This window comes from Carassius carassius, chromosome 15, assembly GCF_963082965.1.
Source record: "Carassius carassius chromosome 15, fCarCar2.1, whole genome shotgun sequence".
Classification (NCBI taxonomy): Eukaryota; Metazoa; Chordata; class Actinopteri; order Cypriniformes; family Cyprinidae; genus Carassius; species Carassius carassius.
In genome coordinates this window covers 6,486,630-6,506,425 of record NC_081769.1, presented here as the reverse complement: position 1 = coordinate 6,506,425, position 19,796 = coordinate 6,486,630, and the positions used below count along the sequence as shown (strand labels likewise).

The window sequence follows — 19,796 nt, the reverse complement described above, 5'->3', positions numbered from 1 at the left end:
AGCGTCCTCCTGGGCACTGGCGCATGGCGCCTCGCTAACAGACATCTGTAGAGCTGCGGGCTGGGTGACACCTTTTTAATAATAAAGTTTAAAGTTAAATAGTTACATACCCTGCTTCCATTACATAGGCCTATTTGTCACATAGAGACACACAAGTGTTTGATCACCACATTTGAGTTATTATTGCGAAAAATGTGTTTATGTCTATACTGTATTCTATATAGGGCCTTTTTTTACCCCTAATAATCAGTATCGCCATTGGCCCCCCCCCAAAAAAACATTTCGGTCGGGCTCTAGATTTTTGGCTCATATTTAACACAAATGGTTCATACATAACTATTTTCAGCTTTATATTTGGTATATATTTCATCTATAATGTTTTTATTTTTCAGGGGGGGGGGGTTCATTGATATTCTTGAAGTAATAGAAACATGCAAGTGAACATACAGAGACCTTCAAAAAAAAAAAAAAAAAACTGCACACAAGAAATTTTTTGTGCCCTTGAGAAACTATTCACATGTGCATGATGTTTTTTATTTTAATTTTTGCATGCTTAGATGATTTATATTATTATATAACAATGGTTAAATATGGCTGTGTGCATTGTCCTAGTTACCAAGTTCAAGGGTTGATAAAAAATAGTGGTTTTGTAAAAAAGTGTTCAAAATTTGGCTTAAGGCAGTATGTCATATTCCAAGGCCTTAGGTCTTTAATGCATATTCTGTGGCAACCAAAAAACAAAGCGCAAAATGGGCTGATGGCACAATAGGTGGCTCAGTATGCATTGTCCTATATGCTAAGTGTAATGGTTTCGTGTGTGCACATAAAATTCTGTATGTTTTTTATTTTTTCAAAGGTCCTTAAGGCTATGTAATATGGTGCTAAGAATATCGTGAGAAAAAACAAAACGAAATTAACAATGAAAAAGTGCACCTTGCACCAAGTGCACCAGTGCACTAAAGAATCACTAAACAGCTGCCACTCCTTGAATGATAAACATTTTCATAAAATTCTAACATTTTTATTATTAAAAAAAAAAACTAAATAGGGGCAAAAGTCTGGAAATGTAGCAACTCACCAGGACACTTCACCAACTCATCAGTTCTTGGCAATTCCTCATTTACCCTCTCACGTCTGGCTGGTTCGAAATTACAAGTTACGCCAAACTTTCTGAGCGCAAGGAATTGTAGCTAGATTATTTATTTTATTGCAACGTTACATTGACCTAAAATCGTTTTTTCAACGTGTACCACTTGCATAAACACTGCATCCGTAGGCAGTAGTATGCGTAGGGGCTGCCATCGTTGTTTCGCGTGCTGTGTGACTTCAGAACTCGGAACTCGGAGTACATTGATCTAGTACAAGTTCACGGGTGGGAAGTGACGGGTTTGACTGCCGTTCACGGGATTAAGGTTGGAAAAACACGGGTTACAGGTTGCCTGGAACGCGGCATCATACTAGGCTGAGGCTACCTTTCCTCCACTTCTCCCCAACGTGACGTCATCACAGAGTTGCGTAAACAAAAAACGTTAATACCAAAAACTTTAAAAACTGGTCTTTAAGACCATTTTTGAGACATTTTAAAAATTATATACATATCTTGAGTGATTTATGTACCCATTAATCGAAAGTGGTGGTTAACCTGCTACATGGCATTTAAAGTTAGAGGGTCAAATAAAGATGGAAGAAATGGGTTTTAAGCCGATTCCTGAAGATGGCTAAGGACTCGTTGATATAAAGTATCTGTATATCTGTTTGATATAAAGTCTGCTTTGTATAATGTATTACCATAGGTCAACCGAATACTTTTTACTTGAAATTAAATATTCTATTTATAGATATCTGTGTTAATATTTATGTCGGCAGGCAAATCTTGTGTGTATTTTTGCACACTTGAAAAAATGAACTGATCATGCCCGACAATGACCAATAAACAAACGAGTTGAGTTATTGTAGTTGTAGAATATTTCTCTTTTTTTCCGAAGTTTTATTGCACCTTTGATTTGAATCTTATATTTTATCTTATTATATATTAAATATAATATATAATGTAAATGTAAAATCTGAAATACAAAAAAAAAAAAATTGGTATAGGTAAAAATTACTATTGTCACATGTTTTATTGTTTTAGGAGACACTTTGACAAGTGGGCACTGGATGCTGAGTATTGAAAGCAAGGTTGTGTGTGAGGGCATTCAGCCCAGTTTCCTGTCCAGCCTTGCCACTCTGTTTGCTGCTTATTACTTGTTTAATCTTGAGTAACAGGAGGAAGCAGTGCGTGCCTTTGGAGTTCATTCAAAGGTAATGGTTGAATTCTAAAAACTTCAGAACCAGCATTTTACTTATAGATAAGTTATATCAAAACTTTCCATTTAATAATGTTATGTTATAAGTGTTATTTCTGTTGAGACCTTTAACACAATGTTTCTTAACTCGAGAAGAAAATATATTTGTCTCCCTATTTAACGCCAGCAAGCTATTGAGTTAAATCTGTTTTTTTTAATTAGTGGACATCTCAAACTTTCTGGGAGGTCCTCAAACCGATCTTAATTACATATTGTCTGTTTCATGACCCTTTAGGCGCTTTGTGGATGTAAATCCGGAGAGAAGATCCAAAGCAAAGGGAAAAGTGCCATAGAAAAAAACTGCACAAATGATACAGAAGAAACGTGTGGCAGTCAACCGACATTTTGCCACTCTTCTGTGCAAAATAATGGATTTCCAATGGAATTTCTGAAATGTAAGGATACACACACACCAAGATTGCATCTTCCTTTTATTGTCCTCTATCTTTATCTGACAGTACCTCTCATCCCTCTATCTGTCTCTGACTAAACCTCTTACCTCTATCTGTCTCAGACTGTACCTCTCATCTCTCTGTCTGTCTCTGACTGTACCTCTCATCCCTATCTTTCTCTGACTGTACATCTCATCCCTCTATTTTTCTCTGACTGTACCTCTCAACCCTTTATCTTTCTCTGACTGTACCTCTCATCCCTCTATCTGTCTCTGACTGTACCTCTCATCCCTCTATCTGTCTCTGACTGTACCTCTTACCTCTATCTGTCTCTGACTGTACCTCTCATCCCTCTACCTGTCTCTGACTGTACCTCTCATCCCTCTATCTGTCTTTGACTGTATCTTTCCTCCCCCTATCTGTCTCTGACTGTACCTCTCATCCTTCTATCTGTCTCTGACTGTACCTCTTACCTCTATCTGTCTCTGACTGTACCTCTCAACCCTCTATCTTTCTCTGACTGTACCTTTCAACCCTCTATTTGTCTCTGACTGTACCTCTCATCCCTCTATCTGTCTCTGACTGTATCTGTCCTCCCCCATCTGTCTCTGACTGTACTTCTCATCCCTCTATCCGTCTCTGACTGAATCTCTCATCTCTCTGTCTTTCTCTGACTGTACCTCTCATTCCTGTCTGTCTCTGACTGTACCTCTCATCCCTCTGTCTGTCTCTGACTGTACCTCTCATCCCTCTGTCTGTCTCTGACCGTACCTCTCATCCCCCTGTCTGTCTCTGACTGTATCTCTCATCCCTCTATCTGTCTCTGACTGTACCTCTCATCCCTCCATCTGTCTCTGACTGTACCTCTCAACCCTCTATCTGTCTCTGACTGTATCTCTCATCCCTCTATCTGTCTGACTGTATCTCTCATCCCTCTATTTGTCTCTGACTGTACCTCTCATCCCTCTATCTGTCTCTGACTGTATCTGTATTCCCCCAATCAGTTTCTGAAAGTATTGTTATCTTTTGTAATATATCTAATTTATTGTCTTCTTTATTCTTTTCAATATTTCTAGTCACACTTTGAATCCTGGGATGGAACATCATCTGGAGCATAATTGTTCTTTGATTGATTTTTATCAGTTTTTGATGGAAGGTTTGTATGACTTGTTTGGCCATGTTGGTCTATTCATTAAGTGATGAAAGCTATCTGAAAGCATCTTTGTGGTTTTAAAGGGTTAATTACTCATGTCATTCCACACCCATAAGATCTTCGATCATCTTCAAAACACACATTAAGATATTTTTGATGAAATCCAATGGCTCAGTGAAGCCTGCATTTCTAGCAAGATCATTTCTTTTTTTTCAATGCCCAGAAAGCCACTAAAACATATTTTAATAAGTTCATGTGACTATAGTGGTTCAACCTAAATATTACAAAGTGACGAGAATACTTTTTGTGGGACAAAAAAACAAACAAAAACAAAACAACGACTTTATTCAACAATATCTAGTGATGGGCAGGGGCGCAACTGTACATTTGCTGAGGGGTATGCAAGATCATGGTTGGCGCCCCCCCCCCCATCCCCCCTCCAACAACCAAAAAAGTATATGTGACACACTAACAACACAGACAATAACTATCTTTTATGCCTTTATTGAACAGAACTCATCAAAGCATTCTTAATGCTGTGAAAAAATTATGTGATCTTTGTGACTGTTGTTTTTACTAGGATGATGGACTACATTTGTGGACAACAAAAAAATAAATAAACTATGAGCTTTTCCTCATATTTTACAATTTTATGAGTTTTTGGTGCACAAAAACTGTACTTGCATTAGAAGTGTAGCCTACCTCAGAGAACATATAAAAAGTATGTCATGACCAAACCAAACCTAAGTCAAAATATCTTGTGTGACAGTTCCTACCTGTTCTCTTCACCTGCTCTTGACTCATTTGTTTTCTCTCTGTGCTCTTCATCTTCATGGCTGAGTAAATGGACCAGATATTTCACAATATTTATGCCTTAAGTCTGAAATATACATTTAGTCAAAAAATCCTGTGTGGTCTATTCCTACCTGTTCTCTTGACCTGCTTTGCTATTCTCTTTCACCTGCTCTTCATTGTCCTCCTCTCCATCTTCCTTGCTGAGTAAAATCCACTGTAACATGATGTTTGGACATAAATGTGTGAACACAACCACCCTACAATGATAAAAAATAATTCCCCTTAAACCAAATCAGTCTTAATAGACATGCTGTTTTGATTCTCTAAGCGGTGTGACATCACATTATTTAGGCCCCGCCCACAGCCACTGACTGACAGTCCTGTGTTACTGTACTTTTTGCACTCAGCCAGTTGTGTTTGGTTTACCATTATGTTACTGTTATATACTACAATGCCAACTTTCAGTAGCCTATGAAACTACTTGCATATATACACAGTGAAATAGGCTAGTGGTTAAAAACTACCAAACATATATTTTTGTGATTAAAACATTAAAGTACTTTCATTTTTAATGAACAGCCATGTTCATGATTTTATTTCCTAATCAGTAAATTACAGATGTAATTTTATACACCGTTATTTTCAAAAGAAAAAAAAAGAAAAAAAAAATTGTTCCAAATAAGCACCCCTCTCCGACCATCACAAGCATGTTTTTATTAAAATAGATCTGGATGAGGTAATTTACTCACACACCGCATCTAATAGATAGTCAAACGTAGAGGAGAAAGTTCAAAATCAAATGAACAGACACAGCTTTAATGCCTGAGTGACAGCGGAGCATTTTATGGTCGCGCGTAGACCACAAAACTCACGAAAACAGCTCCGGTGGAAGACTGGTTGGATCTAAAAGTTACCGAACCGAAGAGTGGTTCATATGACGTTACAGCCTGGTTGTCCAGTCCGGTTCCAGCAGGGCTTTGTCGATTTTATGTTTTATTATTGTGCAGCTTTAGCCCATCCGTCCCTTGACATAATGGTCTTGTCCGCATTAACAGAGGATGAGACAAAAGGCCCACTAACTAGGTTGTGCTTGGTGATGAGAGGCTCAGCTATCATTTTTGACAGTCTCTTCCTTTTTCTGGAATTTAAATCAAATGCCCATTCACAAACATACCGCAACGGCTTTTTTTATTTATTGAGCAACGGGGATAGCTAATTAACTATGCCCTCACTAACAACAACGTTAAATGTTGATTAACTTCAAGACTTACAGTGATACAAATTATATTTTAAGCTTACCAATCTCTTTTTATCCACTTGGACATTGATGTCCTCATTTTAAGGCATTGTTTTTCATGTTGTTTTTTACGTTTTCTGTTCTGCGCCCCAGAACGCTTCCCTCCTCTGTCCATTTTTGACATGTGACTGTCTGTCACAGAGCAACGGCTCTTTTAAAGTGTGTCGAGGATAGTCAGTTGATATCACTTTATATAATAAAATAAAAATTACTCATTACTAATTACTAATGCTAAACAAACATTATATTTTTAACAAACATTATTTTTTAATTATTTTAAACATTTTATTAAATATTTTCAAAGAAATGTTTTGGCACAATGGCGCCCCCCTCCCGTCTGGCGCCCCTATGCGCTGCATACACTGCATACCCCATTTTTGCGCCACTGGTGATGGGCGATCTCAAAACACTGCTTCATGAAGCTTTGAAGCTTTACGAAGCTTTTGTTTCAAATCATTTGTTCGGAACTGTAACAATAAAACTCCATGATCACGGGAAGAAGGAGGCGGGAACCGGCGGACAATCAAATATAAACTTTAATAATCAAAATAAATACAAAACAGAAGCAAACACAAATAAAAAGCAAACTAAAACTAAAACCCAGGCCTGGTCCTCTCTCGTCCGTCACTGTCGTCGCACCGGTTTTATATCCCTCCATCTCCTCCGTGGGACTCGAGACCGGTGGGTCGAGCAGGTGTCGCTCATTCACAATCACTCCACCGGCCTCGCTCCTGTTCCCACGTCTCTTGGCCCCGCCCCACTCGTCACAGGAACGTATATCAAACTTCCAAAGTCACGTGAACTATTGAAATTTCAAAACACTTATGCCGTAACAAAGCCTCATTAACTGAAATCATGTGACTTTGGCAGTTTGATATGCACCCCGAACCACTGATTTGAACCAAAAGATTCATAAAGCTTCGATGCTTCATGAAGCAGTGTTTTTTTTTTAAACCGCCCATCACAAGATATTGTTGAATAGTAATTTTTTTGTTTTTTGGCACAGAAAAAGTATTCGCATCGCTTCATTACACTAAGGTTGAACCACTGTAGTCACATAAACTGTTTTAAATATATTTAGTAACTTTCTGGGCATTGTAAAAGAAAATGATCTTGCTGGCAATGCAGGCCTCACTGGGCCATCAGGTTTAGTAAAAAAAAAAAAAAAAATCTTAATGTGTGTTGTGAAGATGAACGAAGGTCTTAAGGGTGTGGAACGACATGAGGGTGAGTAATGACTGAATTTTCACTTTTAGGTGAACTGTTTTAATATGACCATTTTGAACATGTTTTGATTATAACACAGTTTGCATATTTCTTTGTGTCAAGGTCCATGATGACCAATATGTTTCAAGTAATTAAAAAAAAAATCATACCAAAATTTCGTCCATTAAAAACAAATGAAATAATTTAAATGAATAAAAATGAGTTCAAAATAAAACACTTTTTATGAAAATTTTTTCACGAAAATTTGAAAGTGATATATTAAGGGGAAGTCGTGGCCTAATGGTTAGAGAGTCGGACTCCCAATCGAACGGTTGTGAGTTAGAGTCCCGGGCTGGCAGGAATTGTGGGTGGGGGGAGTGCATGTACAGTTCTCTCTCCACCTTCAATACCACGACTTAGGTGCCCTTGAGCAAGGCATCGAACCCCCAACTGCTCCCCGGGCGCTGCAGCATAAATGGCTGCCCACTGCTCCAGGTGTATGCTCACAGTGTGTGTGTGTGTTCACTGCTCTGTGTGTGTGTGCATTTCGGATGGGTTAAATGCAGAGCACAAATTCTGAGTATGGGTCACCATACTTGGCTGAATGTCACTTCACTTTACATTTTTGCCTGTTTTTAAGATTAAGAAGCATAATTTTTTTTTTTTTTTTTTTGGTGAATTAAGTTATGCATTATACAACACTTTATGCAGTTAAAATTGTTTAACGTGTATGCAGTTAATAGTTTAAATTTAAAATTCAGCTGCCACTCATTAAGTAAGCAACAGGGAAACTATATTGTATGCAATCATTTTACATACTTTAAGTATTTGCTATTTAAAGAAGTATGTTAAATGCCATATACAATATATAAAATAAAATAAAATAAATGCAGTATTCAATATATTTTTGTAAAAATTCAGTATACAAAATATAAAAACATACTTTAAATTTTACAGTAAAATACTGGCAGCAGGGTTGCCAGCCAGTTACTGTACATTTTACAGTAGTCTTACTGTATTTAACACATTGTTAATTTTACATCGTAATTTTACAGTTTTGTGTACAATGTATGGTAATTTATATTTATTTACATACATGCATTATGTCATCATACCTCAAACTCTAATATGCATGGCAAGTTTTGTTTGTTTGAAGACATTGCAGGTTATTCTGTATCCAAATGCATTTGTCAAGTGAAGTGAAATTAAACATATCTTATGATAAGGGAGTACGGTGCTGATTAAAGGTATAGTTCACCCAAAAATGAAAAATAGCTGTTAATTTACTCATCCTCTGGTCATCCATTATGTAGGTGATTGTTATTATTGTCATTTTTATTATAATGATTTTTTTCTTAAGTTGCGAGTAAAGAAAATGTTTAATTGAAACCATGTTCATTGGTGACTTTTGAAACCATGGACAGTATTCATTAAAAAGACTACAATCAATGCATGTCTTCTGTCAAAACTGAAAGACAGTGGCACAAACAGTTAAGAAATAAATTTTTTTTTGCTGTTGTCATTAAAATCAGTGCACTTCAAATTACTTCATATCACTTTCACTATACCTCCTCGTCAATGTAAAGATCCAAAAGATTTTTGATTCAGAAACATGCAATACAACATGCAATGCTGTAGTAATTTATTAATATAGAAAGCAAAGATAAACAAAGGATGGAAGTGTTTATGGTGTAAATAACCCGGGAGGAAGGATAAAGGTGTAAAAGTAAAATAAAAACAATGAAAAATGTGCAATATTAGTATTGCTCAGAAAACAGTAGTTTGATTCATTTTGCTCATAGGATCAGTGGACTGTGGTGTATCGTCATCTTGTTCCACTTAATCTGGCAATGAAATCAGAGGGGGAATAATCATTAAGGCAACATAAACATATAGTACATATATAAAAAATTTCTACACACCACATCTCTCTCCCTTTATCTCTCACCTGAATAAACCTCAACTTCACACAGAGTGAGGAATTCATTGCGTCCAGGCACAATAATGTTGACGTATCGTCCCTTAACAGGCTTAAACTTAAAAGTTTTTGTGTTTCCAAGTGGGATGGACCCAACAGTCGCAGCCCTGTGAAGACACACAGAAACAGAGAAATAGAGAGGGGCGTATCAGATATACTTCTGTCAAATGCAAGTTTGTATTAAAAGGATTTAGGCCTCGTCCGCACGAACGCGGTTGTTTTTAAAGTTATTTTTACTGGGTTTCTGATTGGCCAGCATGGCTTTACAGTTGAGATTGTATCACTAATTGTTGGCTTGGCACGCTCTTGGCAGAGCTTCATAGCACACATTTGCATTTTCATGTGGACAGAGATTTTTCAAAAAAAAAAAAAGAAGAAAAAACTCACTTTATAAAAATAGCCGTGTATGTGTGGACATGGCCTTAATTGCTTAGTTTTGCTTGGACATGGCCTTAATTGCTTAGTTTTGTGTTTTGCTAATCTTTAGTTTTGAGAAAAGGAGGTATAGTTTCAAAAACTGTGTAAACATTGAAAAAAAAACCTTTAAAAGGATTTATTCAAAGCAATTTGATCATATTTATTAATTTTCTAATAATTTATCTAAATATTAAGATAGAGACAGCACTCACAGCTGATTATTGTTGCCGTTATTCTCCAGGCTGTTGCCGATACGGATCTGAATACCCACGATCCTCTCTCCACAACAGTCTCCACGATTAGTAATGCTAACCCTGGTTACCCTGTAGACGTCCTGCAAGTCAACTCTCCACCAGGGCTCTCTGTCCCCGTTAGTATGGCTGCATGACCTGAGCGCGTACATTGACTGCCGGTTACCATCGACAGCATTTTGAGCAACTCCAGAAAAATCGTATGTGGAGGACTGAACTGCTTGACCTCCAAGAGCAAGATTTCCTGATTTATAGAAAATAAGACATTATTGTTATTAAAAAAAAATTATTTATAATATTTCTAAATATTGCATTTATTACTAGTGAGCTGATAAAACATTTCAACTCAAGTCCAGGGCCATGCTGAGACCTTTGAAGAGGCAGGTCAAAGTGTAAAAGGGTCACATTGAACAAGGCTTTAAATAGGGCTGTGCTCAAAATATCCATACAGTAATATATCGTGACACTTTTCTTGCTTATATGCATATCGATATGAATTTGTTAAAGAAGCAAAGAATGCCGTAACAGTTTTGTAAAAGAAACAGAAAATACCATTTTAAAAGGCATCTATGTATTATGCAAAATCCACTGTAACATGATGTTTGGACATAAATGTGTGAACACAACCACCCTACAATGATAAAAAATAATTCCCCTTAAACCTAATCAGTCTTAATAGACATGCTGTTTTGATTCTCTAAGCGGTGTGACATCACATTATTTAGGCCACATTATTTATCTTTGACACAATTATTAGAAATGTGCTAATTTATTTTAATAACCAAAGTCTATGATTTTGAGTAAGGTCTCTTTGTATTTGACTTGATATTTCCTACTTGGGCCAAATAGCTCAAGTAGGAAAAAAACTTTACTGCACTAACATTAGCGAAGCTTCTGCTCAGTGAACAAAACATTATGCCTCAATAGTAGAAGTACATGCAGTTATCCATAACCATAAGCTCTACTCTTCTGCATTGGTAACAACAGAAACTTCAACGTAACAGAAACTCTTTCATATGTCAAATATAACTGAACATTAAAGACAAAAAAGATGTTTCCCTTTACTCAAAAACACAAAGTAGCACTTAATTTCAATATGTACTCTCCATTTCCAGCCATATGCAAAGCATGTTGGGAACTGACTATCACTAGCAAAATAAAATTGCTAAATTGAGCAAATTCTTTTAAAATAAACAGGTAGCCTTCTTTCCTTAATTTTTTTTAGTTTAATCAGTTCCTCAATTCAAGCCTCAAAACTGCTTAGGTTTCTTTAAAAAAATATGAGGAAAACAATCTCTGGGACTGAACCATAATTTCCATAGATAATCACCTATCTATGTATGTGTGTTGCAATATTACATCTTGTAAAAAAACAGCATAATAGGTGCCCTTTAAGATTAAAAGTTAAAGAATATTTTCTTTGCACTTATTAATAACCTCTCTAGGTTACGTATGTAACCCTAGTTCCTCGAGGGAACGAGAGGCTGCGTCAAACAACGCTTTGGGGAACGCGTTTAGCGTGAGCGACTCTGAATATCATATCCAATCTGTCTTATAGAAGAGCGTGACGTCACGGGCGGGGTGACATATGCCACCAGGAAGCTATAAAGGCAGGAGCCGCGCAGCTGGCTTCAGCTTCGAGTACCAGCTGCGTCTCGAAGCCATACCCCCGGCACCCCTGCCAGTGCTTGCTGGTACTCGAAGCTGAAGCCAGCTGCGCGGCTCCTGCCTTTATAGCTTCCTGGTGGCATATGTCACCCCGCCCGTGACGTCACGCTCTTCTATGAGATCAGCCAGGCCTGCAGATCTCCCACTCTCCTCAGAGACGTAATAGCCAACAGAAAGGCGGTTTTAAGCGTCAGATGTCTGTCTGAAATATCTTGAATAGGTTCAAACGGGGTTTGCACATTGCCTCTAACACCACAACCAAGTCCCACGGGGGATTACGGGACCATACTGGAGGTCTCAGCCTCAGCGCACCGCGGAGGAAACGTGTAACTAAGGGGTGTCTTCCCAGAGACTGGCCACCGAGAAGGGCGTGGTAGGCTGCAATGGCCGCCACGTAAACCTTCAACGTGGAGTGGGTCAACCCTGCAGAGAGCCTGGCCTGTAGGAACTCCAGAACTGTACCAACTGGGCAGTTTGCTGGGTCTAGCTGTCGGTCTCTGCACCATGAGGTGAAGAGTTTCCACCTCAAGGCATACAGTTTCCTCACTGAGGGAGCTCTGGATTGGAGGAGGGTCTCAACAACCTCGGTTGAGAGACCAGCTGCTAATTGTGCCCCCTCAGGTACCACACCACAGCTTCCATAACTCCGGGCGAGGGTGAATTATCGTGCCCTGCGCCTGTGAGAGTAGGTCTGTCCTGATCGGTATCTCCCATGGAGAGCCGTCGAGGAGCGAGACCAGGTCTGCGAACCATACTCGGCCCTGCCAGAATGAGGCCACTAATAACAGACGGACCCCTTCCCGGCGTACTCTCACCAGAACTCCAGGGAGCAGAGCAATAGGGAGAAAGGCGTACAGATGAAGCCTCGGCCAGGTCTGTACCATAGCGTCCAGTCCCAGAGGAGCTGGATGAACTAGAGAGAACCAAAGGGGACATAGTGATGTCTTTTGAGTCGCAAAAAGGTCTACTTGAGCGCTGCCAAAAACTCTCCATATCTGCTTCACCACCTTGGGGTGAAGCCTCCATTCCCAGGGCGTCTGCCCCTGCCATCAGACCGAACAAAATCTGAAATTGTTTGACAGTGAGTGACTGGCCTTCTTTGACTCTCTCGACTGAGATGAGGATCGACTCGATACGAGCAGGGGACAATCGTGCCTGCATCGCGGTCGAATCCCATACTACGCCTAGATACGTGGTTCTCTGAACCGGAGAAAGTACACTCTTCTTGGCGTTCAGTCTCAAACCCAGCTCCCCCATATGTGCGAGAACGACATCTCGATGCCGAGCCGCAACCTGCTCTGACTGAACTAAAATCAACCAATAGTTGAGAATGCGGATGCCCTGCATGCGCAGAGGAACCAGAGCCACGTCTACACATTTTGTGATTGTGCGGGGTGAGAGTGCAAGGCCGAAGGTAAGGAACTCGACATATGTGGTCTGCTTCGCCCCCGAAAGCGAACCTCAGAAACTTCCTGTGTTGTGGAAGGATGGATATGTGGAAGTATGCATCTTTGAGATCTATTGTGACAGACCAGTCCTCGGACCTGATCTGACCTACAACATGCTTGATCGTGAGCATTTTGAACTTCAATCTCATAACTGAACGATTTAAGACCCTCAAGTCTATAATCGGACGCAATCCCCCATCCTTCTTTGGAACTGTGAAATACCGGCTGTAGAACCCGGACTCCCTGTCTTGAGGAGGGACCACCTCGATGGCCTCCTTCTCTAATAGGGTTTTCACTTCCTGTTCCATAACCAGACCCTGCCTTGCGGTGGTGCAGAGCCGAACTGAATACGATAGCTTTTTCTTTTTCGGAGATCGGGCAGATCTGGCGGGTGAGGTAGGAGATAGGGATGCGCCCGTCTCCATACCCTCCAGCAGATCTTATCTGCGAACCCAGCGAGTGCAGGCGCCACTCCGCCTCGGCGAAAACGGAACCACACCGCGAGGAACGCTGGCGAAGACTCCCCCTCGAGAGAGTCCTCCGGGATCGAAGCGTCCACACTGGCTTGTACTAGTGCAGGCAGTCGGCTCCCTCAAGAGCCGAAACAGCATGCCTCGATCCCAGGCAGACCGCGCACAGACAGTGTATTCCCACTCGTGATGAACACACAATCTGAAACGCGATCTGGATTCGCCTTTCAGATGTCTGGTCTTAGCTTTGCTGTTTGACTATTGCTTACTCTTTGAGGAGCTAATAGTGACAAACAACAATAAATAAGACTGACAAGACAGAATGACATGCACACACAGAGCGCTTGCTGAAATACGCGAAGCTGAAGCCAGCTGCGCGGCTCGTGCCTTTATAGCTTCCTGGTCGCTTACGTCACCCTGCCCGTGACGTCAGAGTCGCTCACGCTAAACGCATTCCCCAAAGCGTTGTTTGACGCAGCTCGAGTTCCTGAAGAGGAACTCTTATTATTAGATTAGAAACTGAAGTTTATTATTATTATTATTATTACTGAGTTTACAGGCACTACTGTTGCTGTTTTAGAAAAAACTGTCATATTTCAAATATAAATCTACACTAATCCTGTTCTGAATTTATTTTTTAATGATAATAAAAACAGGACTGATAAGTATAATTTGGGGGATGAGAAAATCAGGATAAGCCTGTATAAGTTTTACCTGTGCTGTGATAGCCTAATTATTTTTAAGGCACTCTACGCTAAGTTTTTTAAATAATAAATACTGTAATAATAGTAGTTCAAAGTATGAATAGTTTTTAGTCAAATAACATAAAAAAAGACCAGACCCTTCGACGCCCGTGAAACATGCCCAGTGTAAATAAATCTATTTTTAATTCAAAAAGACAGGATAGTCTATGCTTGACCTGACACTTTATTCCCCGATAGCACACTTAAATCTTTTACATCCACAAGACGCATTTTTTATAGTGTTTGCTTATCTGCTATACATCTATAGGATGTTTCCTATCAGATGTCAAATGGACGTTTATAAGATGTTTTTAAGATCTTTAAAATCTTTACGATCCTCTAAGATGATTTAGAATGTATGTAAAACTGCCTTCTTAAAGACATCTATTAGATTTTTGTACACAACAGATGTTTTCCAGGTGAAGTGATCTTTAACCGACATCTTGCAGAGGTACCTGTGCAATCTGGGTTGGTATCCGAAATAAGGCTATGTGAACATTACAGAGCACTAAACACAGAAAGTCTGAAATGGACTCATAGAAGTAAGCAGAAAAAACTGTCACTTAGACTTACTGGACACATGATGGCAGCCGCAGATGTAATTGAAGGTCTCCTGATAGTGTGCTAAATTACTGAGGTCGGATGAGGTCAAGTGAAAGGTCATCATTTTATGGCTTAATTATTATTCATTAATTTTTCTAATAGTAAGATTGGGCAGGCCTTCACAAAAGAGCCTTAAATAATGAAAAAATAAAATAAAATAAAATAAAATAAAATTTACCTTGACAAAAGAGCACTTTGAGCATGTTAGTAGATAACAACTGTCTGAATGTACATGATCCCTTATTGGTTATAAAATATATGTGTAACTGACAGCATTCAGAAAAAATGAAGAGCACTCACTTGGAACACAAATGTACAGTGGTTTGCCTGCTTCTGTAAATAAAATATACACACATTAGTAAATACATGAACAAAATCTATCACAGAGCTGTCTTTTCTCTATGTCCCTTACCTCCAAACACCTCGACTTCACACAGAGTAATAATTTTATTATTCCCGGGTATAAAAATGTTGACATATCGGCCGTTAACAGGCTCAAACTCAAATGTTTTTGTGCCATCGAAAGCAGAGAAAACAGTTGCAACCCTGCAAATACAAAAAGGACAGTGTTAAAAATAGAAACCAGAGGCCTCTCAATGCAATGTAAATTTAACAAATTCAGTTAGACTATTGAAATCAAATGAAATTGTATAGCACTCTTCACAATACAAAATGATTGTTCATGTTTTATATCACATTGCTATAAATGACCTGACATAAACTCACACCACACATCGTTTTCTCATGCAGTGAAACATATATTGCAGAGCAAAGAAGAAACTAACAGGTCGACAGACATGCAGTTTGACCAATGTTTGCTTACATGACGACCAATGGAGGCGTGTGAGAATTCGGTACCTAAAGAGAATTGTAAGAGCAATACAAAATTGCACAAAAAAATTGGCGAATGCAGAAAACCAAAGCAGAATCCTGGACTTTTTTGATGATTTAGAAATCCTGGCTCTACGAAACTTTTTTTCTTTTCTTTTTTTTAAGTCCAAAAAGAGGACATGTCCGGGAAAAAGTGAATGTATGGTCACCCCAGTTAAACCAGATCGGGCATCATAAACATCAAACATCATAAAACATATGAAACATTTCTTACAGCTCATTGTTGTTTCCGTTGTTCTCCAGACTGTTACCAATGCGAATCTGAGCTCCTGTGATCCGCTCTTTGCAACAGTCTCTACGATTAGTGATGGAAACCTTGCTTATACTGTAGACCTTTCCAAGGTCAGCTCTCCACCATGGGTTAAACTCAGCTTTTGTGTGAGAGCATGAGCCCTGCCAGTAATCTGCATTTCTGTTTCCATCTACAGCATGTTCAGCATCTCCCTGATTGTTTTCTAAGGAGGACTGCATCACTTTGGCATTGAGAGCAAGATTGGCTGTTCAATTAATAAAAAATATATATATATAAGAGAGCTTCATAGAATTACAAACAAATCAATCAATCAATTAATTAACCACAAGCTTCCAATTAAAATATTTCAGCCTATAATTTTAATAATTTAATCTGATTGATATGTAATATGACTACAAAACAAATGGTTACAGATAAACATACCTGTCAAATTCTCAACGCACAGCCCAGTAAAAAATGTTAGTGCTAGAATCACACGCATGGCCATCCTGATTTAAAACATAAGAACTCATCACATCATCTCAGAATATGAAGAAATAATTTTCAATTTCTCATCCTCATTTACACAGAAAAGGAAAGTTGCAAAGTTGCAAAGTTTTTAATGCAGTTAATAAAAACTATTCAATTGCATCTGTTTTCATTCATGTATATTCACAAATCCAGTCTTGAATAACATAATGTAAACTAGCTGTTCAAAATTATCAACAAACAGACTTGGTTTATTATTTTGTGTTTTTGTGAAGTATGAACATGACATTTACAGATATTAAGGTTTTGTGAAAAGGAAAAATACAACAATAATTAAAGAAAAGTAACACAACTTGGTCTCTTTTGACAATGAGAATATATATATATATATATATATATATATATATATATATATATATATATATATATATATATATATATATATAAGTGCATAAACCTTGAACTCACCTGGAATCCACCAATGACTCAAGCTCAATTATCTGCTTTTAAACAAAATAGTAAATGTTTTATATAATAAATAAATGGTATTACAAATACTTGTTTATAAACAATTGCTGTTTATTATATATCTAATATATTATTCATGTGTAGAATATTAGGCACTGACTAAACATCTCAAACCAAAAGTGTGCTACTGTAGATATGAAAATGAATACACACCAGCAGTCTGTGAAGAGTGTCTAGTTGAATAAGACTCTGCTCAGAAATGGTGCTTCATGTATTGCTGAATAAGTCCCTCCCAACCATATGAGGTATCTGATATCTGAATATTCAACATTAAATGGACCTATTATAAAAGAGTTGCCTTTTTTTTAGCTCTTCTTATGATAAGAGACAATTACATGCAGAATTTGGAACATTTCCCTATAAATGTAATCATTATTTTACAAATATGTAATCAGTATTTTTATGTTATTAGCGCTGCATTTGATATTATCAACTACAATATTTTTTGATTAACCTCAAATTATGTTGGCATTAGTGGAATTGCATTAGCATGGTTGAATGCATACTTACCAAACCATCATTAGTTGGTAATGGTAAATGAAGAGGTATCATATCAATCACAAGTTCAGTATGGAGTACCACAAGGCTTAGAAGTAGGACCATTGCTTTTCACCATGTAAATGTTACCGCTGGGATATATCATCATGAAACATGATGTTAGCTTTCACTTTATGATACTTAGCTCTATATTTCTTCACAGCCTGTTGAAACATAACATGTTCACAAAAGTAAAAGGTTTGCAGCAGTAATAATTATTGGACCAAAAACCTCCACACATATTAGCATATAATACTCTCCGAAATTTGATAGGTGCTCTGTCAAGTTATCGGTAGGAACCAAGGTTTGCTATCTGATAACAATATTTCTTTTGAATGCCATACATCTATCATTTGTGAAACTGCATTTAACTGCAACTAAATTAAGACATATTCTCTCAATGACAAATGCAGAAATGTTAATTCATGCGTTTATGACCTCAAGGCTACTGTAGCTTAGGATTTATCTGGAGTGTTTATTCTGGGATGTGCACCTAACTTGAAATTATTTCATGGAAATATATTCTACTTTTGTAATTGTAAAAGAGAAATTTAAAACACTACAAGGCTAGTGTCCTAGCACCAGTCCTGAATTGCGTTTATGTCCTCCTATAATATTTGATATAATATTTGAACCTTGCTTCAAAATTTGATGAAATTCACAGTTATTGATTTGAACTGAACCAACACTGAACCGACTTCATCTGAACAAAGACACCGTTGTCTTCAAGAGATAATCTGAACTGTCTCCATAGTTAAGTTTTCCATAATTGATTATTCATGTGCATTTAGACATGTTTGCTTATATATATATATATATAAGTAGTAAGTACTTGATACCAAATGTCATTTTTGATTTATGACTTTGACCTTTAAGACATTTCGTGACATCTTAATCATATGCGACCTCTGACCTCACAATAATTTCCAGATACGAAAATCGGCATGCGTGAAATTCCGACATCAACCTTTGAGTTTTAGCAAGGAAATAAGTTGTTTGTACAATTTTTTTTAGATGTCCGACCTGTGACAAAACCATAAATGAAGTCCTGAGGAATGTTTTTGTAGATTTATGGTCCATTCCCACATCCGGATGCATCTGTGGTCCGCATGCTTATGGTGTACGGTTACATTTTTGGTCACCCTCTCTCTCTCTCTGTGGAATACTGGGAGTGGGGGTGATGCGTGAGAGGCACGTGAGGGAGCGCAAAGTTCCAAAATTTAGCTGTTCTTTTTTTTTGAGGATTTAAAAAAAAAATAATTATATACTTTACTTTTTTCCTTTCTTTTTCTGGCTCACATATATATTGGTTAATTTACACTCCATTTTAGTGAGGCAGGATGGGCACAAAAGTAAAAAAAAAAAAAAAAAAAAAAAAGCAATGTAAGATTGTAGGATTTCGTCATGTGAAAGTTGATGTGTGTGATCTGAAGTGCAACAATTTCCAAACACTGTCCGTAACTGAAGTTACACAATAATATAACCTTTTGTAATGAAAACACACCAGAGCTCACAAACTCCAGACTCTTTCTAACAGTAACAATCGAACATGGTCTAGACTATGGTCTCATGTCAAAAATAACTTTACATCCATATTTAAACTGGACCATGATGTGGTGTCCTCAATAATAAGAAGTCCTTCTAAAATGCATTCAAATACACTGTCTTAAACTCATATAATCAATCCAAACATAGGCCATTCATACATGTATTGTACCATCTCTGCAAAAATACATTAGCAATGTACACTTTTAAATAGAAAAATAAAAACTTGTATACATAAAAAATGTATTTGTAAACGTCATATTTTACTAGATCCGTTTTACAATGTCAATAGGATAGTGATATATTACTAATTGAAACAGATTGTTGGAAAAGGGTATTTATTATTTAAAACTGAAGCATTAAAGTAGAAACAACACAAATCACTGTTTTGCTGTAAGGTGAACTGTGCAGAATACAAGCAAATATGACATTATAATAAAATTATCTAAATGCAAACTTATGTCAAAAACAGCACTAGAAAACCTTTGTAAACAAATTACTCCCTTCTGTAAAATGTTCTATAGTAAAAATAAATAAATAAATAAACCAACTATGGAGCTATTATTATGACAAAATGATTTGAATTTGAATTGTGTAAATTTGTATTATTTGCAAGTGTAATCTAACAAAATTGAATTTCAGGTGGTAGTTTAAATAGTTCCGAATTTGATTTTTTTAAACGAATATTGAACATTTGAAATTTAACAAACTGAAATGTTTTTATGGCTGAATTTTATAGACATGTATTTTCAAACAGCTAGTTTTTTTGTTCTGAATTCTTGTACTGCAAATATTCATTTAAAAAAAA

The 19,796-nt window shown here is 37.5% G+C and overlaps 1 protein-coding gene across 1 annotated transcript; it reads right to left on the bottom strand.

The window, feature by feature from the left end:
* Positions 1 to 8,872: 8,872 nt before the first annotated feature.
* Positions 8,873 to 16,477, bottom strand: LOC132157662 (fucolectin-1-like). The gene is made up of 7 exons (XM_059566984.1): positions 16,334 to 16,477; positions 15,872 to 16,154; positions 15,179 to 15,312; positions 15,067 to 15,099; positions 9,796 to 10,078; positions 9,137 to 9,273; positions 8,873 to 9,032 (listed from the first exon to the last, which is right to left on the bottom strand). The coding sequence occupies exons 1-7, from the start codon at positions 16,395 to 16,397 to the stop codon at positions 9,028 to 9,030; spliced, it is 939 nt and encodes a 312-aa protein (XP_059422967.1). The 5' UTR covers positions 16,398 to 16,477; the 3' UTR covers positions 8,873 to 9,027.
* Positions 16,478 to 19,796: the final 3,319 nt, after the last annotated feature.

What these genes read in the sequence shown, in the direction of transcription:
- LOC132157662 (XM_059566984.1), bottom strand. Translation starts at nt 16,397, where the DNA reads ATGGCCATGCGTGTGATTCTAGCACTAACATTTTTTACTGGGCTGTGC. An exon ending in TGAAGTCGAGGTGTTTGGAG is followed by an intron (nt 15,100 to 15,178) that starts GTAAGGGACATA and finishes TTTTATTTACAG; the next exon opens with AAGCAGGCAAACCACTGTAC. An exon ending in AACGGCAACAATAATCAGCT is followed by an intron (nt 9,274 to 9,795) that starts GTGAGTGCTGTC and finishes GTGTCTTCACAG; the next exon opens with GGCTGCGACTGTTGGGTCCA.